Source organism: Erythrolamprus reginae, chromosome Z, assembly GCF_031021105.1.
Source record: "Erythrolamprus reginae isolate rEryReg1 chromosome Z, rEryReg1.hap1, whole genome shotgun sequence".
Lineage (NCBI taxonomy): Eukaryota > Metazoa > Chordata > Lepidosauria > Squamata > Dipsadidae > Erythrolamprus > Erythrolamprus reginae.
Window position 1 is genome coordinate 70042696 of NC_091963.1, and position 27634 is coordinate 70070329.

Below are 27634 nucleotides of genomic sequence, written 5' to 3' on the forward strand. Positions count from 1 at the left end.
ATAGTTTAATTACAATACAAGAACTGCAAATAACTATTAAAAAACAAAAGAATAATAAAGCTATAGGGCCCGGCGGAATAGTATAAAATAGAAAGCGATGTAATAATAAATAATATGCTGGAAATTTTTAATGAAATTGTTATGGATGGTAAAATACCAAAATCTTGGTCTGATTCGTTAATAATGTTAATTCATAAAGCTGGCACAGACAAAGATAAAATACAAAATTATAGACCTATATCATTATTAAATGTTGATTATAAAATATTTACCTCAATCTATGCAGAAATATTAAAAAAGATCTTAGAAGAGATAATACATCAGGACCAAAATGGATTCTTACCGGGTAGGCAAATTAAAAATAATCTTAGAATGGTTATTAATTCACTGGAATATTATGAACAACACCCAGAGAAACAAATGCCCTTGATGTTTTTGGATGCTAAAAAAGCATTTGATAATGTGGACTGGACATTCATTAAAATGCAACTGAATCAAATGAGATTTGGTACTAAATTTGTGGATCTGATTGATGCCATATATTCTAAACAGACAATGAAAATTATACTAAATAATGAACAATTGGAAAAATTTGAAATCTTTAAAGGAGTTAGACAAGGATGTCCGATCTCACCTTTATTGTTTATTCTATCCCTTGAAGTATTATTAATTAAGATTAGGGTGAATAATAAAATACAAGGAATAACCATTGGGAAAGAATTATATAAAATACAAGCATATGCCGATGATATAACTTTCATAATTGAAAACCCATTGACAACATTACCAATTTTGATAGTTACAATAGAAGAGTACGGTAAGGTAGCTGGCTTAAAAGTTAATAAAAATAAGACACAACTTATAGTTAAAAATATGACAAAAATGCAGGAAAGAAGATTAGAAATTATTTCAGATATGAAGATAGTTAAAAAAGTAAAGTATTTAGGAATATGGATCACAGCCAAAACGATATCTTTAAAAAATGACAATTATATTAAAGTAATTGAAGAAATTAAAAAAGATCTAGAAATATGGAATAACCTGAAAATATCTTTCATGGGAAGAATAGCAACTATTAAGATGAATGTTCTACCAAAGATACTGTTTTTGTTTCAAGTAATACCTATAAATCCAGGGGGGAAATTTTTTAAAGACTTAACAACAATTGTTAAAAAATTTCTGTGGCAGGGCAAGAAGGTGAGAATAAAGTTAAGTATTTTAGAAGACATAAAGGAAAGAGGTGGGTTTGCTCTACCTAATTGGAAATTTTATTATAAAGCAGCTGCATTAACTTGGATAAAGGAGTGGATTACCTTAGAAAATAGAAGAATATTAACTTTGGAAGGGCATGATCTGATGCTTGGATAGCATGCTTTCCTCTGGTATGATAAAGAAAAAATACATTCTTATTTTAAAAGACATACAATAAGAAAGTATTTACTAGAAGTATGGAAAGATATTAAGAAAGATAACTTTTTAAACGTACCAGACTGGATATCCCCATTAGAGGCGATATCCCAACCTAATCTCATATCAGATAGGAAAATACCAAAATATAAACAATTACTTGATGAACAAATGAATAACAAATGGATAACAAATTGGAAGATGACAAATTCTGTCTCTTTAAAAGAAAACCAAATTAAGATGTTTTACCGATGGCACCTTCCACCGAATAGAATTGCTAAGATGTATCCAAATACCTCCCCAAATTGTTGGAAATGTAAAAATGAAATAGGTTCTTGCTATCATCAATGGTGGACATATAATAAAGTCCGGATATATTGGAGAATGATAGAAAAAATGATAAAAGAGATTACATTACATGAAATAGAAAAATCCCCTGAATTTTATCTTTTAGGCATAGCTAAACAGAAATATAAAAGAATTTTTTTTTTCTGGTTGTACATATCTTAACAGCGGCCAGGATAGTGTATGCACAAAATTGGAAAGGGGAAGATATCCCCAAAAAAGAGGATGTAGTTTAAAAAAAATTGGACTGTGCAGAGATGGATATGACGACAGGAAGGCTGAATGATCAAGAAGAATCTGACTTTTATTCTATTTGGAACAAAGTTTATACATGGATAGATAAGAATAAAGTTCAATATAAGGTTATGAAAACTGTATGAATATAATCCAAAGTTATTGATATTTTTAGTTGTTGCGATTGTTGGTTTTTTTCTTTTTTCATCAATTTAACTCTAAGTGTATTAGAATGTGTAAACAAAATTCTTCTTTTCAATTAGAATATTATTTTGATTTAAAGATTTAAGATTTAATCCTTTTTTCTGTATTAAAAATTGACTTCTAGAAAAGAGGGGTAATTGTAACCCCTACTATGTGTTTAAATGTTTGTAAGTCTGTATATCTTTTTATTAAAAATTAATAAAGTTTTTGAAAAATAAATTTTTTTTAAAAAAAGATCCACCCAAATAATGCCACTCCAAAATTCAACTTCAAAAAAGTGAACTACAAAGTCATTGATGCCCATCTTTCAACATTAAACTGGCAAACTTTATTCTCTAACTGCAACTCTATGGATGACCTCTACAACACATTCTTGCTTGAGATGAAAATAATCATCAGACTTTATGTACCATTTGCATCTGCCTCAACCAAGAAAAATAACCTCCCTATCTCAATAAGAAAATTACAATTTAAAAAAATCTCTCTGGCGTAACAACAAAAACAGACAAGTAATAAACTTTAAAAGCCGTTATAAAAGCATATGCAAACAAATAAAAGCAGAATGTCTCAACTACCACAGCATACAAGAGAAAAACCTCCTACGCACCAAATCCAATCGTGCCTTCTACAACTTTGTCAACAACAAACTCAAGGATTCTAGACCTATCCCAAAGGACCCAACAACAAAGAATACCACGATGGTTCATCCAAAGCTAACCTTCTCAATTCATTCTTTGGCTCTGTCTTTGTCAACAGCAACGGCTCATCCCCCAAATTCATCACTCGCACCTCAAACTCTCCCAATGACCTAACCCAAATAGACTTCACTGAAGACTGAGTTGAAAAAGCATTACGTGACCTTAAACCTTCCCTATCACTCGGACCAAATGGTCTATGTGCATACTTCCTAAAAAAGCTCTCTTCTGCTATAGCTGGACCACTAAGCATAATTTTTGAAAAATCCTTCAGTACCAGCACACTTCCTAAGCTATGGTCAAAACCAATGGTCATCCCCGTCTGCAAAAAAGGACCAATATCACTTTGCTACATCCCATGTAAAGTTACGGAATCAATTATAAACCAATCAATTACTCTCCACCTAGAAACTAATAATCTGCTCTCTAACAAACAATTTGGATTCAGAAAAAAACTATCCTGCAATCTACAGCTCCTACACTGCAGAAACATATGAACAACTCATCTTGATCAAGGAAAATCTATAGATGCAATTTATATTGACTTCTCAAAGCCTTTGATTCAGTGGTCCATGACAATTACTTCAAAAACTCAAATCCTATGGCATCTCAAGATCCCTCCACAGCTGGATTACTGCATTCCCGTCTAACAGGCAACAAGTGGTCAAAATAGAAAGCTCCATATCCACACCCGTCCCTGTTAAAAGCGGTGTCCCCCAAGGTAGCGTACTGGGACCTACGCTATTCATTCTCTACATCAACGACCTTTGCTATCTCATCACAAGGGACTGTGTTCTTTTTGCAGACGATGTAAAAATCTTCAACACCACTGATAACACAACTACTCTACAAAAAGACCTAGACTCGGTTTGTGACTGGTCCAACACATGGCAACTCCAAATCTCAACCAAATAATGCTCTGTCCTACACATTAGCAAAAAGAATCAGAACTTCAAATACAAACTTAATAAACAAATTATCCACTCAGTCAAGGATCTCGGAATACTAATAACTAAAGATATAAGTGCCAAAGCCCACTGCAACAACATCGCTAAGAAGGCCTCACGAGTTGTTAATCTAATCCTACGTAGCTTCTGCTCTGGAAATCTCACACTACTTACCAGAGCTTACAAAACTTTCGCCAGACCCATCCTCGAATACAGCTCATCTGTTTGGAACCCATATCACATCTCAGACATTAACACTCTTGAAAATGTTCAAAGATACTTCACCAGAAGAGCCCTTCACTCCTCCACTCGAAACAGAATAACCTACGAAACTAGATTTACAATCCTGGGTCTTGAAAGCTTAAAACTAGGACACCCTAAGCATGATCTAAGTATTGCCCACAAGATCATATGCTGCAATGTCCTGCCTATCAAAGACTACTTCAGCTTCAACCACAACAACACAAGAGCACACAACAGATTCAAGCTTAATATTAACTGTTCCAAACTTGACTGTAAAAAATATGACTTTAGTAATCGGGTTGTCAAAGTGTGGAACTCATTGCTGGACTCTGTAGGATCATCCCCTAACCCCCAACACTTTACCCTTAGACTATCCACGGTTGACCTCTCCAGATTCCTAAGAGGTCAATAAGGGGCGTACATAAGCTCACTAGAGTGCCTTCTGTCCCCTATCCTATAGTCTCTCCTATATCTCATATTTCTTCTCTACTATATCCTCTATAACCTTCATTGTGTATTATTGTGTATTGGACAAAATAAATAAATAACATTTAAAAAAATCTTAGTGAGTCTTTGAGGGGGTAAATACCACCTATACAGGAGTTTATAAAAATTTTCTTTATAGGCTGCCGACAACATGATTTCTCCCAATCTGTTAAATGTATATTATGTTGAACATTCTTGGCCCATGCAATCCTTGGGTCTGTCTGTTTCTAGCATGTATTGGTATATTTTAGTCATTAATTTATCATCCTGTCCTGTGAGTATTTTATCCAAAATGTGGGTCAAGATATTAATTCCAGGGGTTTCACGATCTTTATTATACCTTGATTTAATTTGTAAGTATATCCACCAGTCCAATTTATGATTTTGCTGCTCAAGTTCTTGTTTTGTTTTCAATTCTCCATTTGCGTGTAGGATATCTTTATAGGTTAGGGTTTTAGTGGGATCTATTAAATTTGGATATACTGTTGCTTCCATGGTAGAGAGACATTTGGGAATTTGTGTGTAATATTTCCTTTTAATTTCCAACCAAGTTTTTAATAAAGAGCCCCTAATCAAGTGTTTACTAAAAGTAGTTTGTGTTTTATTTCCTTCTTTCGAAAGGTATGTATGCCAGCCTTGCTGTAGATCGTGTCCCTCTAGTGTCAAAATTCTTTTATTTGTAAGATTAATCCATTCTTTGATCCAAGTTAAACTGGCCGCATTATAGTATAGTTTTAGGTCTGGAAGTCCAAAACCACCTCTTTTTTTACTGTCTTGAAGTTAAGAATATTTGATTCTGGGCTTTTTTTAATTCCAAATAAATTTTGAGATAATTTTGTTAATTTCTTTAAAGAATTTTTAGTCTATACTGACAGGCACCATTTGAAAGAGATATAAAATTTTCAGGAGGATGTTCATTTTGATTACTGCTATTCTACCTAAAAGTGACAACTGAGGATCCCCCCATTTTTCTAATTTCATTTTAGTTTCCTGTGCAATCTTGTCATAATTATCTTTCTTAAAAGTTGAGGTCTTATTAGTTATATTTATTCTTAATCTTTTTGGTCGTTAGAAAATTTGTAGACTTTTCTAATTCATTAATCTGTTTCAGAGTCATTTTTTGTCCAAAACTTTGTTTTTTGTTTATTAATTTTAAGACCCGAAAATTCGCCAAAAGTCTCTAATTCTTTTATCAGTTCTCTACATGATTTTTTCTTTATTTATTTATCCTCTAGAAAAAATACGACAGTCAGCATAGGCCTGTAGTTTAAATTCTTCCTGTTTTACTTTAATTCTTTTTATTTCTTTATTATTCCGAATTTTGTTAAGTAGCATTTCTTGGGTAAGAATAAACAACAAGGAAGACATTGGGCAACCCTGGCGAACATCTTTTTCTATATTAAATAATTTTGTCATGTCATTATTAATTATGACTCTTGTAGATTGAGTAGTATATATGTTTTAAATTATATTTACGAATATTTTTCCGAATTTAAGTATAACAATTCCAATAAGTACTGCCAGCTAACATTATCAAAAGCCTTCTGCGCGTCCAAGAAGGCAAGAGCAACTTGTGTTTCCCGGGTGAGCTTCGCAAAATTCCAAAATATCAAATACTGATCTGGTACAATGTTTGATTTGTCTGTATGATAAAAAACCACAATGATCAGTATTAATGAGTTTGTTTAATATTTTTTAACCTTTTCTGCTAAAATCAAGATAAAAAATTTATAATCTCATTTAAAAGCGATATTGGGCTATAATTCTCTATTTTGTCCTTTTCCTGTCCTCCTTTTGGAATTACTGTGATATACGATTCCCTCCACATCTCAGGAATTTACGCTTACTCTAGAATTTTGTTATATGTCTCCAGTAAGATGGGTTCAAAGATTTCGTTATTTTTTTTGTAAAATTCCCTCGGAAATCCATCTGGGCCTGGAGACTTGCCATTCTTTTGTTTTTTAAAGGCTTGTTGAAGCTCTTGGATATTAATCTTGTTGTTTAACATTTCTTTATCTGCATCGTTAATTTGTAGGGTATTATTTCCTTGTAAAAATTTTATCATCTTTGGGCTTTCTATTAAGTCTTGTTTGTATAAATTTTTATAGTAATCTAGTGCTATTTCTTTTGTTGTTGATGTTCCATATATTGAATCTCCCCATTTTTGTCTACTAGTTGATAAATTAGCTTATCTCTTTTAACTTGGCTTTAAAAAAGATTAATAGACTTGGAAGGTAATTAAGAAGAGAAATGCACAATTTGTTGTCTGTTTGAAAGATAATTTTTTCAACCTTGAACAGATTGCAGCCCCTCCCCCTCAGCAGTTTTTGGCATGCAAATAGCTTTGGACTGCAAGTCTAGAAGCCATTTGCCAGCTTTCAGCTGTTTTGGAGGGGTCCAAGGGGAAGTTCTTAGACTCACCCTGACTGGGTGGGTTATAAAAACTGAAGGAATGTCAATCCCTTTAAAGGTTCAAGAGCTATACCCCAGGGAAAAAATCCTTCAGAGATCTCTCTTCGGGTATGTATTTTAGTTGTCCATCTTCCTGGAAATCCCATTGCTGGTTTTTTTTTCTAAAATACATTATTTTAGTTCAAACTACGAAAAGTTTTCATTTAAAAAATTATAGTATGCCCAGGAGAATAGGATTTAATAAAAATTAGATGTTTCTTAATGCTTATGTACCATACACCGCATTTAAAAACAATTATATTTTCTTATGCTCTCCTTTTTTTGCAGATCGTATACCATGCATTGCAACTACTTTTTTTTACTATACTTGCCATTTTAATAATGAGGCTAAAGTTGTTTCTAACTCCACATATGTGCATTATGGCATCTTTGATATGCTCAAAACAGGTAAATTATTGCTTCATTGTCATACTGTTATTAGTACAGTGATATAACATATTTTATGGAGTACACATACAGGTAGGGAGTAATAATACAGGTAGACCTTAAAAGACCTAAAATTGCACTTTTCAAATGATTTAAAATTTCAGTGGCAGGCTTCTGTGATGTGATTGCATCTGAGGTGCTCAGTGACCATCAAATATTTACTATTATTGCAACACTGTTGGTCATGTAATTGTGATTTATGGTACATTTTTACCATATATTAATATTTACTTCTCACTTGCTCACTTAATGAGCACCATTTAACCATTTAACTACTGTCATGACTTAAGTTTGGGCTCAGTTGTAAATATAAGTTAGGAACAACATATATACATTTTTAATAGATTAAATTATCTTCATAATAGAGCAGACCTTCCCTTACTTTGGAAACACAATTTATTCCCCTAAATCAGAAGTGAAATATTTGCTAAGTGAACAATATGACAAAGAGAAAAAGACTGCAAAAATTCTCTCATGCCACAATACTAGCCTTATTTTTACTCTAATTTACATTGTTGTCAGACACATAAAATTTGTTTTAAACTTTATTTATCCTGTATTATTATTTATTAATTGGACTTCTAGGCCGCCCTTCTCCAAAGACTCAGGGCAGCTTACAACGTATAAAAGCAGTACAAAAAACACATTGCACATTGATCAGAAAGTGTTTTTAAATTTGTTGTATTTATAAATGTTTGTTAAATGAAGTAGCTGCTGATTGAAAAGTTGCTAAAGGTAAAAGGTAAAAGTGCTAGTTAAATGCTTCGATAATTAAATGTTATGCAAAGCTTGGCGTGGCCCTCAAGCCAATGATGCACACTATTATCTTTTATTCTATTTGTGTGTCATAAAGCATGTGTATCATCACTATCTAATATGTATTGTGGAATATATCATCTAGTACAGTGATACCTCGTCTTACGAATGCACCTTCATACAAACTTTTCATGATACAAACCCGGGGTTTACGATTTGTTTGCCTTGTCTTAAGAACCATTTTTGTTTTATCAACCCGAGCCCGGGAGCGTGGGCTCTCTTACTCCGTGTGCGCTATCGTACTGCGTGTGCGCTCTGACTGCCGCAGGGATTTCCCTGCCTTGTGACTTTCACTGCTGGGATTTCCCATTTGATCACAGCCCCCACCAGGATTCCGCGCTCAAAGAAAGCACTCTCGCAGCCGCTTCAATGGGACCGCTTTCTCTGAGCGCTTCCAGAACGCCCGCCCCACCTCTCCTGCAGCCCCCTCACTGACAGCCCAGGACGAAAGCACTCCCAGTAAAGGGGCTGCAGGGGAGGAGGGGCAGGCATTCCCAAAGCGCTAAGAGGAAGCACTCTCGCAGCTGCTTCACTGGGAGACCTTTCTCTGAGTGCTTCCGGAATGCCCGCCCCGCCCCTCTCGCAGCCCCTTTGCTGGGAGCACTTTTGTCCTGGGCTGTCAGCGAAGGGGATGCAGGAGAGGCAGGGCGGGCATTCCCAAAGCGTTCGGAGATAGCACTCCCAACAAAGTGGCTGTGAGAGAGCTTTCTCCGAGTGCTTTGGGAACGTCTGACCTGCCCCTTCTGCAGCCCCTTCGCTGACAGCCCAGGACGAAAGTGCTCCCAGCGAAGGGGCTGCGAGAAGGGCGGAGCAGGCATTCCCGAAGCGCTCGGAGAAAACCTTCTCACAGCCCCTTCGCTGGGAGCGCTTTCGCCGAACTAGCCCCTTTGCAGTCGCCCCTCTGCTCCAGTCCCGCCTTCCCAAAGGATGGGGCTGCCACGTCCTGGCAGATTCCATGCCTCTTGCCAGGACCAGAGGATAGTGGCGGTGGCGGCGGTTTCCCTTTCTGAAGCAGCAGCAGCGCCGGGAATGTCACATCTACCACAACCCCCGCCGCCACCCTCCCCCGAACAAAGATCCGTATGTCAGCAGTAATGGGCAAAAGGGGTGAGTCTTGGGCTTGCACGCATTATTCGTTTTTCCATTGATTTCTATGGGAAACATTGTTTCGTCTTATGAACTTTTCACCTTAAGAACCTCGTCCTGGAATCAATTAAGTTCGTAAGACGAGGTATTACTGTATATTCATATGTCCTCCTATATATGCAACATTCTCAAGAAACATCTCAGACCCACTCAAGCAATAAAGAAAAATCATTTATTATAAGACAAACAACAGAAAGAAAACAGGATTGTTTTGAAGAAAATAAGGACAATGAGAGGAAGTGATTGAAAGGATTATAAGTGTTGAAGGCAGTTTGAGTCAAATAGGGAATATATTCCAGGACTGATATAAATCTGAAAAAATTCAATATTATAACCAGACATTATTCCTAGTCAGCAATAATTGAATGTTCTTTCAGGGCTGAAGGAGAAGAGGGGGTAAGGTAAAATTTAGAGAAGGTTCTTATCCAGAATAAAATAAATTACCATTTATATGGCATATACATCTATCTGATCTATATGCTATTTACATCAGACAGATGTATAAGAGTTTCCAAAATATTTGTCTGGTCTTAATTATCCCACCAGAGGCAAGAATATTTTAGACCATTGCTATACAACACTATAGATAAAATGTTTATCGGTCCTTACTATTGTGAATGTTCCCTGTTAGCCTTTGGAAATAGCAAATTCACAGCAGGACGAATACGCAGAAGCTGTAACATACCTCAATTTAAGAGAAGTGGAGGAGGGTAGTGGGGATGAGAGCTTAGTAGAAAATCCATCGACGTTAGCATGGATAGCAGTGCTTCTTCAGACAATGGAGGAGTAGAGGATAGTCCTTGGTTAAATGCCAGATTTAGGAGGTTAGGGAAAAGAAAAGACAAGCTTTTGGGAAAGAGGTTTTCAATCTGCTAATTCAGAATGTATAAATTAATTAATATGTCATATCCGGAAGTGGCTAGAAATAAGGGACACTTTTCTGCAAAGTGAAGAAGACAAGATGGATGTCTGCCATTTCTCAGGCGTAGTAAGTTTTTAACATTGCATGATAAACTGTTTGAAATTAGCTTGAACCTCACCCAGAAATAAGGAGATGCTAGAAGCTGACAATCTGGTCATTAGCAATGATTTATGACTTTGTGACTCAGCCTGTGAATTGGAATCTACTTTAGCATATCGTAGATGTACATTGATTAATTCCACTGTGGAAGAAAAAATAAAGAAATGTTATTTTGACAATCCAAGCGTGTAAAGAGAGTATTTTTGGAGCAGCACCACTGGGCCAGAACATTTTGCAGAAAAGCCTGGAATCCAGCCGAGTCTTTCGTCATGGCCAATTTACAGAATGATTTATTATCTTTAATGGAGACAGTGGCTAATTTACAAAACCAAGTCATCCGTTTACAATAGAACCAAGCCGCTGCTGCTGTTCCTGCCCTCCCCCAGTCATCATTCAGCTGAGAACAAAGATCTATTCAGCCAGACCTTCAGCATTCCTTGGGGGAATGGGTCCAACTTGTTCCATTTCTAAATCAGTGCAGAAGCTTTTTTCAATTCTTACCCAGCAGACTTCGCACAAGACAAGATGAATGAAACTCTTTCATTATAAGTTTGTTTAAAGGTGCTGCATCCGAATGGGCATTGTCATTGTTAGAACGTCACAACCCAATCCTACAAGATTATGACGGATTTTGCCAGTTGCTTGAACGTGAATTTGCTGACCCCATGCAAGCCCAGAATGCCATCATAAGATTACACCAGCTTCGGCTCGGTACTAAGACTATCTCCAAGTACATCTCTGAATTTCGGAAGTTAACGACGTCCCTGAACTGGAATCAGGGCGCATTGATGGAAATGTTCCAAGATGGACTGTCGCCAAAATTTTTGATTGAAATTATGCACAACCCAACTCCTCGTACATTCCCTGCCCTCTACCAGTTATGTTTGGACATCAAAACCAGAATGCGATCTACCCAGACCCGCATGACCCAAATACCAAGGCCCATATATAGAAGACTCCAGACCAGTGCTGGCTTCACACCAGATTCCAAACCAACAGGCCCAGCCCGACGCTGTTGTATGTGTTCCCGTCAGTCTTTGGAATGTTCGGACTCAGAGGATGGGGATGAAATAGAAACTGTCAATTTACCTGATTTAAGAGATGAAGAGAATTTTAGTGAGGAGGAGGAGATTGCAGAATAGCCTTCAAATGAAAGTATGCAGACAGATGTATCTTTGGACAATTAATTAATTAATTAATTAATTAATTGTGTCACTTCCGGAATTGGACAGAAGAAGAAACTGCTTTCTTCAAACTGAAATCAAGCCAAGATGGCGATTATTGTCTTCACTGATAAGTGAGTTTTCTTTTGTGTGATTTATTGCTTTTTAATCAGAAGAACATCAGCTCAAAGATTAGAAAATGCTTTCCAGCAATCAGTGAATTAATTAGAAAGATAAATGACCTTGTTTTTCAACCTTCAAGAACTGAAATTATTTTGCTGCGTAACGAAACTGTATTTGCTAGAATTTAAGTAGAAGAAATAAAAAGGTGTTTTTTGTTTGAAAATTAAACGTCTGAGAAGCAGTTATTATTAACATGCCATCATAAGATTACACCAGCTTCGGCTCAGTACTAAGACTATCTCCAAGTACATCTCTGAATTTTGGAAGTTAGCGACGTCCCTGAACTGGAATCAGGGTGCACTGATGGAAATGTTCCAAGATGGACTGTTGCCCAAATTTTTGATCGAAATTATGCACAACCCAACTCCTCGTACATTCCCTGCCTTCTACCAGTTATGTTTGGACATCAAAACCAGAATGCGATCTACCCAGACCCGCATGACCCAAATACCAAGGCCCATATATAGAAGACTCCAGACCAGTGCCGGCTTCACACCAGATTCCAAACCAACAGCCCCAGCCTGACGCTGTTGTATGTGACTCCAGCCTCAACCAGAACAAATGCCAAGACGTGCCTTTCAGATGCTAGCAGGCCCCAGAGATCATCCAGTTGTCATAATCTGAGATGAACCGATGGATCTAGGCACTGCCAGACCTCGTCTTAGTGAAGCCGAGAAAGCCAGACACTGAGCGGAAGGTCTGTGCCTTTATTGTGGAGAAACTGGACATGTCCTTTCAGCTTGTCCTTGGAAGAAACGTGGTACCACAGTTCCTGCTCCAATTCTGTCTATGGCCCACTACAACAAGTCCAGGCCACTCTACTGGGAAATGACCAGAGCCCAGCCTAAAAGAGACGTTAGGCTGGGCAGGCACCAAACTGAGTTCCAGCTCTGCAGAAGATGACCCGAGACCTTCGAGACACCTGACCTTAGCCACTGAGGTAATTTTTAAAAACCCACCCAAAACCCTCCCTGCTACTGCTCTAGTGGATTCCAGAGCCACTGCCAACTTCATGGAAGAGACTTTTGCTCGATTCCACGCCTTACCTTTGTGCCCAGTCACACCTCCTATCATAGTTGAGACCATCCACAGCCGCGTTTTGTTGTCCGGACCCATTATGTTCATGACTCAACCAATCAATTTAACCATTGAATACCATGAAGAGCCCATCCAATTTATGTAACCAAAGGCCTGCATTTCCCTATAGTCCGTTGTTTAGTTTGGCTTAGAACCTAGGACCCCCATATTGTGTGGTCCCAGAATCGCATTATTTTTTCTAGTCTTCCATGCGCAGACCATATATGCCAACGCTGCACAGCCCAACTTCCAGCCCAGTTTGCCAGCACCCTGCCACCAGACATCTTGGACTTTGCCAATGTTTTCAGCAAAAAAGATGCAGATCAATTACTCCCCGCATCAACCCTACGACTGTGCCATTGACTTATTACCAAACACCAAGCTTCCTGGGGTGCACCTTTACTCCATGTTGGAACCTGAATTGGCCGCCTTAAAAGACTTTCTAGACAAAAACCTAGCCAGGGGTGTCATCTGACCCTTCTCTTCACCACTGTCTGCCCCAGTTCTCTTTGTCAAAAAGAAAATTGGAGATCTACATCTCTGCTGTGACTATTGCAAACTAAATTCCATTACAGTCCATAACTGATACCCATTGCCTTTGATCTCTAAACTCATGGAACACCTTCACACAGCAATCATCTTCACCAAGATCGATTTGCAAGGTGCTTACCACATAATTAGCACCCGAGAAGGCAACAAATGGAAGACCGCATTCGGTACCCACTATGGCCATTTCGAGTTTACCATGGTGTCTTTTGGACTTATCAATGCTCCGGCAGCGTTTTATTTATTTATTTATTTATTTATTTATTATTTAGATTTGTATGCCGCCCCTCTCCGCGAACTCGGGGCGGCTCACAACAAAAAATATAAACAATCGTACAAATCCAAATAAATTCAATAAATTTAAGTATTTAAAATAGTTTTAAAAAGAACCCCACTATATTAACAAGCACACACACAAACATACTGTACATAAATTGTGCGTGGCCGGAGGAGGTGTTTCAGTTCCCCCATGCCTGACGACAAAGGTGGGTTTTAAGAGCTTTACGGAAGGCAGGGAGAGTAGGGGCAGTTCTAATCTCCGGGGGGAGTTGGTTCCAGAGGGCCGGGGCCGCCACAGAGAAGGCTCTTCCCCTGAGGCCCGCCAACCGACATTGTTTAGTTGACGGGACCCGGAGAAGGCCCATTCTGTGGGACCTAATCGGTCGCTGGGATTCATGCGGCAGAAGGCGGTCTCGGAGATATTCTGGTCCGATGCCATGAAGGGCTTTAAAGGTCATAACCAACACTTTGAATTGTGACCGGAAATTGATCGGCAGCCAATGCAGACTGCGGAGTGATGGTGAAACATGGGCATACCTAGGTAAGCCCATGACTGCTCTCGCAGCTGCATTCTGCACGATCTGAAGTTTCCGAACACTTTTCAAAGGTAGCCCCATGTAGAGAGCGTTACAGTAGTCGAATCTCGAAGTGATGAGGGTGTGAGTGACTGTGAGCAATGAATAGGGCCGCAACTGGTGCACCAGGCGAACCTGGGCAAATGCCCCCCTCGCCACAGCTGAGAGATGGTTTTAACATTTCATGAATGACATCTTTAGACATTTTTGGACCGGTTCATTGTCATTTATCTTGGTGACATTTTGATTTACTCCACTTTCAGAGAAACCTACCTACAGCACCTATAATAAGTCCTCCAACACCTGAGAGGAAACCACCTTTATGGCAAGTTAGAGAAATGCCAATTTTTCCGAACTTCCATTGAATTGTTAGGATATGTGATTTCTCCCCAACACATTGCCACGGACACCTGAAACTTCCACCCTTTGCACACATGACAACCCCCATGTCGAGTTAAAGGTGTTCAAAGATTTCTGGGATTTCTCAACTCTTACCGAACTTTCATTCCGAGCTTTGCCATCTTGACTGCGCCCCTCACTCGACTTCTTCAGAAAGGAGTTAAATTTCAATGAAGCAATTCAGAGCAACAAGTGTTCCTGAACTTGAAAAAAGCTTCCATGCAAGAACCTATCCTCCAGTACCCAGGCCCCTCTCATTCTTTTGTCATCGAAGCCAATGCCTCTGATGTCGGAGTGTGGTCCATACTTTTTCAAAAACACCAAGACGGAGGGCCTTTGTTTCCCAGTGCTTATTATTCCAGAAAACTAAACCCAGCCGAGTGCCACTACACCATTTGGGAAAAAGAACTCTTAGCTATCAAAACCGTGTTCGAGGCCTGAAGACATCACCTGGAAGGAGTCCGTTACCAAGTAGAGGTCAGAACTGACAGCAAAATCTTGGAATTCCTCCAAACTGCCAGGAAGTTAAGCCAGAGACAGATCTGATGGTCCTTTTCCTGTGCCAGATTCGACTTTAGAATCCTTTATTATTATTATTATTATTATTATTATTATTATTATTATTATTAATTAGATTTGTATGCCGCCCCTCTCCGAAGACTCGGAGCGGCTGACAACAACAAAACAGTACAAATCCAATGATTAAAAACAATTTAAAACCCTTAATATAAAAAACAGTCATATATCTGAGACAACCCATACATAAAGTGGAAACAGCCCAGGGGAACCAATTTCCCCATGCCTGATGGCAGAGGTGGGTTTTAAAGCGTTTGCGAAAGACAAGGAGGGTGGGGACAATCCTAAACTCCGGGGGGAGTTGATTCAAGAGGGTCGGGGCTGCCACAGAGAAAGCTCTTCCCCTGGGTCCCACCAGACAACATTGTTTCATCGACAGGACCTGGAGAAGGCCAACTCTGTGGGATCAAACCAGTCGCTGGGATTCGTGCGACAGAAGGCGGTCCCGGAGATATTCTGCTCCAATACCATGAAGGGCTTTATAGGTCATAATCAACACTTTGAATTGTGATGGAAACTGATCAGCAAGCAATGCAGACTGCAGAGTGTTGCTGTGACATGGGCATACCTGGGGAAGCCCATGATTGCTCTCGCAACTGCATTCTGCACGATCTGAAGTTTCCGAACACTCTTCAAAGGTAGTCCCATGTAGAGCATTACAGTAGTCGAACTTCAAGGTGATGACGGCATGAGTGACTGTGAGCAGTGACTCCCGGTTCAGGTAGGGCCACAACTGGTGCACCAGGCGAACCTGGGCAAACTCCCCCTCGCCACAGTTAAAAGATGATTCTCTAATGTTAGCTGTGGATCGAGGAGGACGCCCAAGTTGCGGACCCTCTCTGAGGGGGTCAGTAATTTCCCCCCCCCCCAGGGTGATGGACGAACAGATGGAATTGTCCTTGGGAGGCAAAATCCGCAGCCACTCAGTCTTATCAGGGTTGAGTTTGAGTCTGGTGACACCCATCCAGACCCTAACAGCCTCCAGGCACTGGCACATCACTTCCACTGCTTCGTTGACTGGACATGAGGTGGAAATGTACAGCTGGGTATCATCAGCATACCGATGATACCTCACCCGATGTCCTTGGATGATCTCACCCAGCGGTTTCGTGTAGATATTAAATAGCAGGGGGAAGAGGACCGACCCCTAAGGCACCCCACAAGGGAGAAACCTAGAGGTCGACCTCTGACCCGCCACTGACACCAACTGCGACCGACCAGAGAGGTAGGAGGAGAACCACTGAAGGACAGTGCCTCCCACTCCCAATCCAGCCGGTGCAGAAGGATACCATGATCGATGGTATCGAAAGCCGCTGAGGTAAAGAAGCACCAGGACAGAGGATAACCCCCTGTCCAGGGCCCACCAGAGATCATTTATTAACATGACGAAAGCAGTTTCCGTGCTGTAGCCGGACCTGAAACCCAACTGTTGAGGGCCTAGATAATTGACTTCTTCCAAGGACCGCTGGAGCTGGAGCACCACCACCTTCTCAACAACCTTCCCCATAAAGGGAAGGTTGGAGACTGGACGATAGTTGTTGAGAATGGCTGGGTCCAGGGAAGGTTTCCTGAGAAGGGGTGCACAAGTGCCTCCTTGTAGGGAGCCGGGAAGGACCCCCTCCCCAAAGAAGCGTTGACAATCTCCTGGACCCAGCTCTGTGTCACCTCCCTGCTGGCCGAAACCAGCCAGGGGGGACACGGATCCAGTAAATAGGTGGCGGAACTCACAGCTCCAAAGGCCTTGTCCACTTCAACAGGTAGCACCAGATCAAACTCTTCCCAGACAGATGGACAAGGACGGGTCCCAGTCACCTCAACTGACTCATTGTCAGTCGACTCTATTATCCAATCGGAGTTGAGGTCCACCCAGATCTGAGCGACTTTATCAGCAAAAAATATGTTAAAATCCTCGGCACTGCTCTGCAAGGGCTCCCCAACTTCCCCCTGGTTGAGAAAGGAGTGAGTCACCTAAACAGAGCGGCCGGGTGAGATTCCACTGATGCAATCAAGGCGGCATGGTACCCGCATCTTGCCACCTTGAGCGCCACTTTGTAAGTCTTAATATAAGCTCTTGCAAGTATTCGATCGGACTCAGATTTACTTTTCCTCCACTGCTTCTCCAGACGTCTCTTCTGGCGTTTCAACTCCCGGAGCTCCTCAGTAAACCAAGGAGCTCTCCAGGGTCTAGTGCCAGAGAGAGGTCGCAACGGTGCAATCTGGTCAAGAGCCTCCATCGCAGCCTTATTCCAGGCCACGGCAAGAGACTCTGATGAACTGTGGACGAGTACATCTAGTATAACCCCAAGCGCCCTTTGAAAGCCCTCTGGGTCCATCAGGCATCTGAGGCAGAACCACCTAGTCAGTTCCGCCTCCCTGCAGAGGAGGATTGGAGCCAGGAAGTCAAGCCGCAGTAGAAAATGGTCTGACCATGACAAAGGCAACACTTCTAAGCCCCTTAGTCTCAGACCATTGCTCAATTGCTCAGAGAGGAATACCATGTCGGCGTGCCCCCCCCCCCCTCATGAGTCGTACCCTGTACTACTTGAATCAGGTCAATGGCTGTCGTGGCCATGAACTCCTGTGCTAGCCCAGAGGTTTCAATAAGTCTGGGGAACCCCACCACCAGCCCGGCTACCTCCTTGAGCAGCACAGGCAGGGCTGTTGACATGCAGCTGGGAGGCAGGTACGTGAGCAACCAGCCCACCTGAACCCCTAAGTCCAACTTCACCCGGAGGGACTCACAACCAGCAATCTCTGGAGCAACGAGTGTATCAGGAAAAGGCTCTCTCTGGCTATGATAGCCACTCCTCCCCCCCTTCCCTGGGATCGAGGCTGATGCCATACCTGAAACCCGGCTGTGCAAATTTCAGAGACAGGAACTCCTCCCTCCAGGCCCAGCCAGGTTTCAGTCACACATGCCAGGTTGGTCTCCTTCTCCAGGATCAAATCCCGGATAAGGAGAGCTTTATTTACCACCGACTAGGCATTGAGTAGCAGCAGCCTTAGCCCAGGGCCAGGATTTACATTTCCAAGGGGGATAACAAGCAAGCCGATGCCTTGTCTCGCAAACCTGAATACAACCAAGCCAAAAAACCATTGCCACTTCATACCATTCTACCACTCATGTTGGTACAAATGGCATACAAAATACGGTAATTCTGTGAGAATGAATTTGGAAAGTGCAACACCAGGATACCTTTGTAGACCAAAGAAAACAAGACCTCAAACCTGATTCACCATGGACATTTTCCGAAGACCTGCTACATTACCAAGACCTGCTCTATCTTTCATCAGGGCCCCCTCAAGCCCTCATCCACAACCAGTGCCATCATAACCCTGCAGCTGGCCGTTTTGGCCTTTTCGAGGTGCTACGCCTTGTATCCCGAACTTTTTGGTGGCCCAGACTTTTCCATGTTGTCCTTGCCTACGTAAACTCTTGCATCTATTGTCGCCAAACCAAAACAGCCACGGGACACCCACCCACGGGATTACTATAGCCTTTGCCTACACCTGAAAGACCTAGGGGGACCATTTCCATGGACTTGATGACCTGTTTACCAGTCTCCGCTGGTAGTGGTGGACATGTTAACCAAGATGGTGCATTTCATCCCTACAGTGAAAATCTCCATTCAACTATTTATCCAGCACATCTTTAGACTACACAGCCTATCTGACACCATAGTCTCTGACTGAGGACCCCAATTTACTGCCAAGTTTTGGAAAGAACTTATGACCACACTCCAGATTCCTTGGCTTCCACACATCAGCCCCAAACAGATGGGGGGACCGGAAAAGTCATTGGCATCCTGGAGCAATACTTGCGCTGTTTTGTCCATGACCGACAAAAAGATTGGGTGAAATATCTTCCCTTAGCCGAGTTCATCTTTAACAACTCTGAACATACTTCCACGCAGACCATGCCGTTCTGCGTAAACTATAGCTTCCACTCTCGATTGTTTCCGCTCATGTTCTCCGATTTCCCAGTTCCAGTCATCAGTGATTTTCTGACTGAGCTATGCTCCATTCACGACCTCGTCCAGTGTCCTTTGACCAAAGCCAAGGAAGACTACAAACGATTTGCCAACTGTTTTCAGAAAGACACTCCACCATTGACCGTCGGTGATCAACTTTGGCTTTATACTAAATACCTTTCCTCTGAAAAACCCAGCCGCAAGTTTGACCAACTTTTCGTAGGACCTTTTCCTGTTGAAAAGGTCATCAATCTGGTGACCTACTGTCTGACATTGCCCAGCTCCATCCATGTACACCCTGTTTTTCATCACTCTCTCCTTGTTCCAGTGACCTTTGATTCGCCACTTCACCCACCAGTTCCAGTCCCTGTTTTTCCTGCTACTCCGTGCCACCCACCCAGACTCCGAGTTCCTCTGCCCTGCTTGAACATTACTGGTATCCAGGACTCTCATTGGCTCAATGACTGATACCAGTACCTGGTGGAATGGTTGGTAGGTGTGCCTGGGAATTGCTTCTGGATGGACACACAAGACTTTGAAGCACCTGACTTTCATGTACATTTCCCTTCTAAACTTAACCGTATTTACCCACCCGTGGAGGGGAGGGGTCACGGGGAGAGGGATGGTGTTTTGAATGTTCCCTGTCAGCCTTTGGAAATGTCAGATTCAGAGGAGGATGAAGATGCAGAAGCTATAACTTACCTTGATTTAAGAGAAGTGGAGGAGGGTAGTGGGGATGAGAGCTTAGTAGAAAATCCATCAGACATTAGCATGGATAACTGCTTCTTCAGACAATGGGGAATTCTTTTCTGGTAAACTAATGTGAGGAGCATCGTGCTAATAATGGGGAGTTCAAACCTCAGTTCAAAAAACGAAGAACGTTTCTACGAGCGGACTGTGCTGCTCTAGCGCAGACTCTGCAAGATGGGCGCTGCTGTGCGGATCGGGCACCACTGGTTGCAGCTGTCTGGTGAAGAGATATGGTGACCAGCTCCACTGTGCAGCGTTAGAAAACACTACGTGGCGGCTCATTGTTGGATGTGCGGCTGCACGGCCGCTCACCTTAGAGGGAACAGTGCTCCAGGCTTCCCTGGAGCTTTGGGAGTTCAAAAACGCCCTCCCCCATCTGTCCAGAGGCCCCCGGGAAGCCAAAAATGCCCTCCCAGAGCCTCCCCTCGAACCAAAAATCAGCTGGCCGGTGCGCACATTTGTGCTGGAGCTGAGCTAGGATAACAGCTCGCATGCCAACAGAGATGGCTCTGAGTGCCACCTGTGGCACCTGTCGCCATCATTTATATAGGGTTTTCTGCCTGAGCAAGGGATTGGACTAGCAAGGTCCCTTCCATCTCTTTATTTCTATTCTATTATTTGTCTGATTTTGTGAAAGTGACTTTATAAGACAACTCAATGTATAAATAAATTCATAAATGGAACATAAGATTTTTTTTCATTGTTGCTCCTTAAAGATATCTTTGATTTTCAAGAGTATTTAGCTGTCAGAATTGATAGATATAATTAGGCCTTTTCTATGGGATTTTGTTCAGTCCACTTCAAAACCTGCTTAAATTGGTAGTCATGAATTTTGAAAAGAAGTAATACTTTTTTTTAAAAAATAGACCCCTGTGCGGCAGCTCGTTGCTCCTTATTTTGACTTAAAGTTTGGCATGTATCATTACTAACACTATTGTTTTATTCATCCCATCTTTAAATGAAAGAAGTCCTTGATGTTTTCTGAGCTTGGTTGCTTGTTATGTATATTATTACTGACTAGGTGATATCATTAGGATATTACATAATTGACTAATGAAATGTCTTCAAGCAAATAACTAAGTTCAAAAGGGGCCAATGACTACACAGTTCAACCCTGAGTTATTATATTCTCTTCTATTTGTCTATGGAGATTTTCAGTCACCCAGGTGATAGCTGTCTTTCTAAATTTTTAAAATGTTTAAAATAATATGTGTTTTTTTAAAAAAGCAACTAGACTTTCTTTTCCTTCAAGGAATAACAAAGAAAGTTCAGTTGCCATTTGAAAAAGCACTTTTGAGACATACTCTTCTATTGGCATTAATGACAGTTTTCAAGTCTTTTTAAATCAATATAAAATTAAGCAGTCATAATGATGTGAATATTTATAATTACTGAGATTAATTTTAGTAATTAAATCAGCATGAATTGTGTTTTAAAATAGCATGATGTAATGCTTTAAAACTTAAAATTGACATTACTTGATTAAGTGCTTAACAATTTCCTTTCACAGATGCTTGGATGGATTTTTTACAAAATCCAACCTGGAACACTTGTTCTTGCAATTTTGGCAATGATGGCATTTGAGGGAACAGCAAATCTTCAAAAAGAATGGAGTATTGTGGGAGAATTTAGCAATTTGCCCCAGGAAGAATTACTGTTGTGGATAAAAGCAAATACTAAACCAGGTAAAACGAGTAGAACAAACTCCTTATTGCAATAAAATAAAATATATTAGAAGTCTTAGGACTTTTAACACTGAACAGTTTTTCCTGGTGCCTTGATTTCTTGTGACTGCCATGTAAATGATATCATTTAAGAAAAAAACCTGTCTTTATAAGTACTATTATGTGGGGTTATAACATGCATTTTGAATGGAAAGGCATGTTTTAAATCGAAAAAAACCCTTCACAAGATTATGTTTTTGGTTTTGGGTTGTTGTTGGGTTTTTTTGGTTTGGAGGAAGAAGTTTATTTTTCATTTATTTTACAACCTAAAAATGTATGGTAGTTTCTAGTTCTTTTTCCAGTCATTCCTGCATTTTTAGATATCCTGTAATTTCAGATGCTGTTTTTGCCGGTGCAATGCCTACAATGGCAAGTGTAAAACTATCTGCACAACGACCAATTGTGAATCATCCCCATTATGAGGATGCAGGGTTACGGTAAGTCTTAAGCACATATTTTAAGGTTTGTTGTGATTCATACAGTATAGGAATTTTCTACTTGTAACTATTAATATAAAGGTATAAGAATCTGACACAGTTGAAGAGGGAGGAAAAGTTATGTTCATAATAAAGCAAATTACTGCTGTTAATTGTAGGATACCAATATGCCCATGAATAATTCTTAGTTTTTGCTCTATTTGTAATATTTGTAAATATTTCAATTTGTAGCAGAATTTTTTTTTAAAGGCACAATTAACATTTTCCTTTAAATGTGCTAGGAGGGAAGTAGAAGATGATGATTTTTTTATTATTATTTTTTATTAATTTTAAGAAATAAAATATAAAACTCACACACAGCATAGAACAAGTGCTCCTTGATCGGTGCCCACCACCAGACAAACATTCACACCCCACCATCATTTTGGGAGTGTTTCTTATATGCACCATTTTAACTCAAGAGCAATATCTGTATTTACATATTATAAAGTGATTCCAATTTATTCCTTATAGCTTGGTCTCGGATTCTACTAACCATACATCATCTTACCTTGTCCAATCATGCCATCAGCTGTTGCAAATCAGTTTCGTTAATCGAATTCATCCTTATATCCATAATCTCAAATTGAATATGATCCACCATGTACTGGCACCAATTTTGCATTATCCATTTTGTCACATCCTTCCAACCCAATATTATTACCGCCTGAGCGCTTTCTATTGCTGTTCGTTTTATTTCTCTAAATTCTCCCATCGCATTGCTTTTAACCAATACAGTGATACCTCAAGATACGAACCCCTCGTCTTACGAACATTTCAAGATACGAACCCGGTGTTTAAGATTTTTTTGCCTCTTCTTCCGAACTATTTTCACCTTACGAACCCAAGCCGCTGCTGCTAAGATGAAGGGGTTTCTTTTTTTCCACTTTTTTGAAGAAAGAAAAGGGAGGGGTGGCTTGAAGGGGGGAAAACACTCCACTGAATTAACTAGGAGAACAGCGTTTTTGCAAGCACTGAGGGGAGTGTCTTTTTAAGAAAGAAAAGGGAGGGGTGGCTTGGAGGGAGGAAAAGACGCAGCGTTTTTGCAAGCACTGAGGGGAGTGTCTTTTTAAGAAAGAAAAGGGAGGGGTGGCTTGGAGGGAGGAAAAGACGCGGCGTTTTTGCAAGCACTGAGGGGAGTGTCTTTTTAAGAAAGAAAAGGGAGGGGTGGCTTGGAGGGAGGAAAAGACGCGGCGTTTTTGCAAGCACTGAGGGGGGTGTCTTTTTAAGAAAGAAAAGGGAGGGGTGCCCCCCTTGCCTTTCTTCCTTCCCACTCACCCTTTAGCCTAGCTTTGCTTCTTCCACCCGCCCCCTTTAGCTGCTCCTCCCTGCCCTCTGTTCGCCTCCCTTCTAAAGTTTGGGATTTTCCTGAAGGATTTGCACGCATTATTGGCTTTTACATTGATTCCTATGGGAAACATTGTTTCATCTTACGAACTTTTCACCTTACGAACCTCCTCCTGGAACCAATTAAGTTCGTATCATGAGGTACCACTGTACTGCCATTTCCTTAGTAATTATTCATTGTATATTTAACATCCTATTAATATCCTCTTGCACTTTTTACCGGGCATTCCCAAAACATATGCATAAACAATCCTTTATCTTGACATCCCTACCAACAATTATTTTTAACATTCTGTTGGAAATATGTAAGTTGGACAGGTGTGTGATACCACTTATGTAATATTTTCCTTCTCATTTTCGTAACCGTTGTATTCTTAATTTTCCTTAAATTCTCCACTATATTTTTCATCTCTTGCAGGTCTACTTGTAATTCACTCTGCCACCATTTAGTCAATTCTTGAATCACATACCCATCTGACTGCACTAATATCTTATATATATTACTTGCTTGCGCCTTGGTAGCCTCACTTTTTTCTCTTATTATTTTCTCTAACTCTATCTCCTCCCTAAATAGTGCTTTATTCTCCCTTTCATTCAGATATTTGCATATTGCATTTATTTGTAGCCATCTTCCCTTACTCAATCACCATTCTATACGATTTCTACTTGGCCTCCCATCTTTCTCTATCTTAGTTATCCCTCTTTCCTTCAACTCTCCTATAACCCTATTTAAATTCATTTCATTATCTCTATTTATTATGTATAACGATGACAGTTTTGATTTATATAATCCTATTTTCCCCTGCCATTTTTTCCAAATTTCCATAGTCCTTTTGATGAAACCTATTAATTTATCTAGATCACTCTTATTCCACCTTATAAAAGTTAATTCTCTATTCTTCATCCCATTCATCTTTTTTTCCAATTTCACCTATTTATTTTCAAATAATTGTAGCTCCATTAATCTTTCAATTTGAAATGCTTCTCTATACAACTCCAAACAGGAAATTCCATATCCACCCTCTTTTTCCTTAGCTATTAACCACTTTTTCCTTATTCTTGGTCTTTTGTCTTCTTCAACCCAATAATTAAGTTTTTTATCCTACTCCCTGAACTTTGATGCTGATAAACCCCCTGGCAATACGTGAAACAGATACATCATCTTGGGAACTATCATCATTTTTAATGCTCTTATTTTGGCCATTCTCCTTAACTTTTTCTCTTTCTAGCTCCTCATCTGTTTTGACATTTTTCTTCATATTTGTCTATAATTAACCTCCTCAATTTACTCTGGATTTCTCAATAACCAAATTCCCAAGTATTTAATTTTTTTCAGTCCTAAATTCAACCCTGATTCCTTCCTAATTTCTATCTGTTCTCTCGGACCTGTATTTAAACACATAATCTCTGATTTTTCCATATTGATCGATAATCACAATTCCTGTTTAAACTCTTGCAAAATATTTCTTATACCTTTAACCATCTCCATTGGAGCTCTGGTCAGTATAATTGCATCATCTGCAAATAGATTTAATTTCATCTCTAAATCCCCTATTTTATATCCTATCCAAGTGTTATTTGGTCTTATCTTATTGGCTAATGTCTCTTGCTATTACAAATAACATTGGAGGCAATGGGCATCCCTGCTTGGTTCCGTTTTGAATTTTGATTCTCTGCGTTCTTTGTCCATTCACTCATATATGCTTCATTCCCTTTATAAATCTCTTTTATAGTTCTGCAAAATCTGTCCCCCATGTTTAATTCCTTACATAATTTATTTAAATAACTGTGGTTGACTTTATCAAAAGCTTTATAAACATCTAATTTCAAAATTCCCCATTTCCTTTTAGTAACAGTAGCATGGTGCATCACATTTATTACATTTCTAATTGGTTCGCTTATCTTCCTACACTTCACAAACCCATATTGATCCTCTTCAATTGTTTTTTGTAAAATATTTTGTAATCTTGATTTGCCAAACTAATAGGACAGTAGGACCCTGGGTCTCCTAGATCTCAGTCAATCTTCGGGATGGTAACAATCTCTGAAATTTTCCATGTCTGCAGAATATCATGAGTCAGCAATATATTATTAAACAATTTCCCCAAATGTGGCAACAATTTATTTATAAAATTCCCCTGTGAACCCATCTGAGCCCAGTGCTTTGGGTTGTTTTAACCCTTTAATTACTCTAGCAATTTCATCTTGTGTAATTTCTGCATTCAGTATTTGTTTTTCATCTTCACTTACTATTTTCCCAACATTAAGAACTCCTATATTTACCTGCTCCTCTTTATATAAATCCTCATAATATTTTCTAATCTTCTCTAGCTGCTCTTTACCATAGCTAACCTCTCCACTGGGGTCTCTCAATGCCAATATACATTATTTTTCTTTCCTCTTCTTCAAATATCTTGCCATTTGTTGCATTGATTGTGTCCCCCAGCTCAATATTTTTTGTCGCATTGTCATTCTCATTTTATTCCATTGGATCTCATCAAGCACTTTCAATTGTTTTCTTTTCAATTTCAATAGGATATGCCATTCCCTGCTCTTAGTTAATCTCAAATGCTCTTCTATCAAATCTATTTCCCTTATCTTACTCTCCCTTTCTCTACCTCACCTCTTTCTTATATCTGCTTCCATACGTATACATTGTCCCCTCATATAAGCCTTACATGCATCCCAAACAATTGATTGTTGAATAACGCTACATCATTAATTCTAAAATATTCACATAACTCTGTCTGCAGTTTATCTTTATCTTGTTCATTAGATGTTACCACTGCATTATATCTCCAAATTCTTTGATTACATTCCTGACCTATTTCCAAATCTGCCAATAGTGGTGCATGATCTGACAACCAAATGCTTGTTATATCTACTTTTTTAACTTGTATATTGCCCACCCTATTTATTAATATATAATCAATGCAACTAATGTATAATATCTTAAATTTTAAATAATTTTTATTAGATATAAATATTAAAAATACATTTAGAACATTGATTAGACGTATACTCACATAACATAACATAACATAGATACATATAAACGTACATACAAACAGAGCAAAAAAGAAAAAAGGAATGAGAGAAAAAATGGAAAAAGAGAAAGAAAAAGAAAAGAAAATTCAACTTCTAAATCTCTTCTTTTTACAGCGGAAGATGCCACCTATAGAACATTTAATATAATTTTTTTTTATAAGTTGTCGCTTTTGTAAGTTTATAATTGCAGGTCCAAATTTTGTCCCATTGGTCCAAATTTATACTGTATCCAAAATTCCTTCCCTAGCTGATCATACATCCCTTGACAATTTCTACTTCCATTTTATAATTTAATAAATATTTATATATTCTAGTTATGAATTTTCTTCCTGGTTCCAATAGTATCTTATCCAATTCCGTTCTTTTTTTCGCAATTCCTTCTTTCATTTTATCTTCACTAAATTTGGATTAGATTTGATAGTACGTCCACCAGTCTAGGGTTATGCCTTTTTGTTTTATGGTTTCCAAATCTTTTAAGTTACCCTGAACATCCAATATTTCTTCATACCTTGGTATTCTCTGTAGGTTTTTACTTTTGGATATATGAGGGCATCCATATTGGAGATCCATACAGCTATTTCTTTATAATGGTGGGATTTAATTTTTAACCAGATTTTATGAAGGGATTCTCTAATTTTATGGTTATAGAAGTATGTGTTTCCCATACCACAAAAGGCTGTGCCAACCTGTTTGCAGTTCATGTCCTTCTAAAGTTAATAGTCTGACATTTTTTAATGTTACCCACTCAGTGGATCCACTGTAATCCTGCTGCTTGATAGTATAATTCTATGTCTGGTACTCCGAATCCTCCTTGCCGTCTATTATCTTGCAAGACTTTTAATCTTAATCTCGCTTTTTTCTTTACCCAGATGAACCTCATTATCATTTTATTTAAATCTTGGAAATATTTTTGGTCTAATTTGATTGGAATGCATTGAAATAAATACAATAGCTGGACATTTTAATAGCTGAAATTCTTCCCAATAATGAATTTCTTAGCTATTTGTTTGCTTAATGTCATGTAGTTATCCCTTTTTAATGTTGTACATCTTGCAGATATGACAATTCCTATTTAGTT

General features: G+C 39.4%; 1 protein-coding gene across 2 annotated transcripts in view; it reads left to right on the forward strand.

The window, feature by feature from the left end:
• The window catches only part of DPY19L1 (dpy-19 like C-mannosyltransferase 1), a 344645-nt gene that overhangs the window by 265255 nt on the left and 51756 nt on the right, over positions 1-27634 (forward strand). For both annotated transcript variants that reach the window (XR_011556928.1, XM_070729287.1), the window contains 3 exons: positions 7301-7420; positions 21472-21646; positions 22023-22122. Coding sequence is in view for 1 of the 2 variants with exons in the window: in XM_070729287.1 (XP_070585388.1) it covers positions 7301-7420; positions 21472-21646; positions 22023-22122 (395 nt within the window). In the remaining variant the exon portion in view is untranslated. The remainder of the gene's footprint in view (positions 1-7300; positions 7421-21471; positions 21647-22022; positions 22123-27634) is intronic.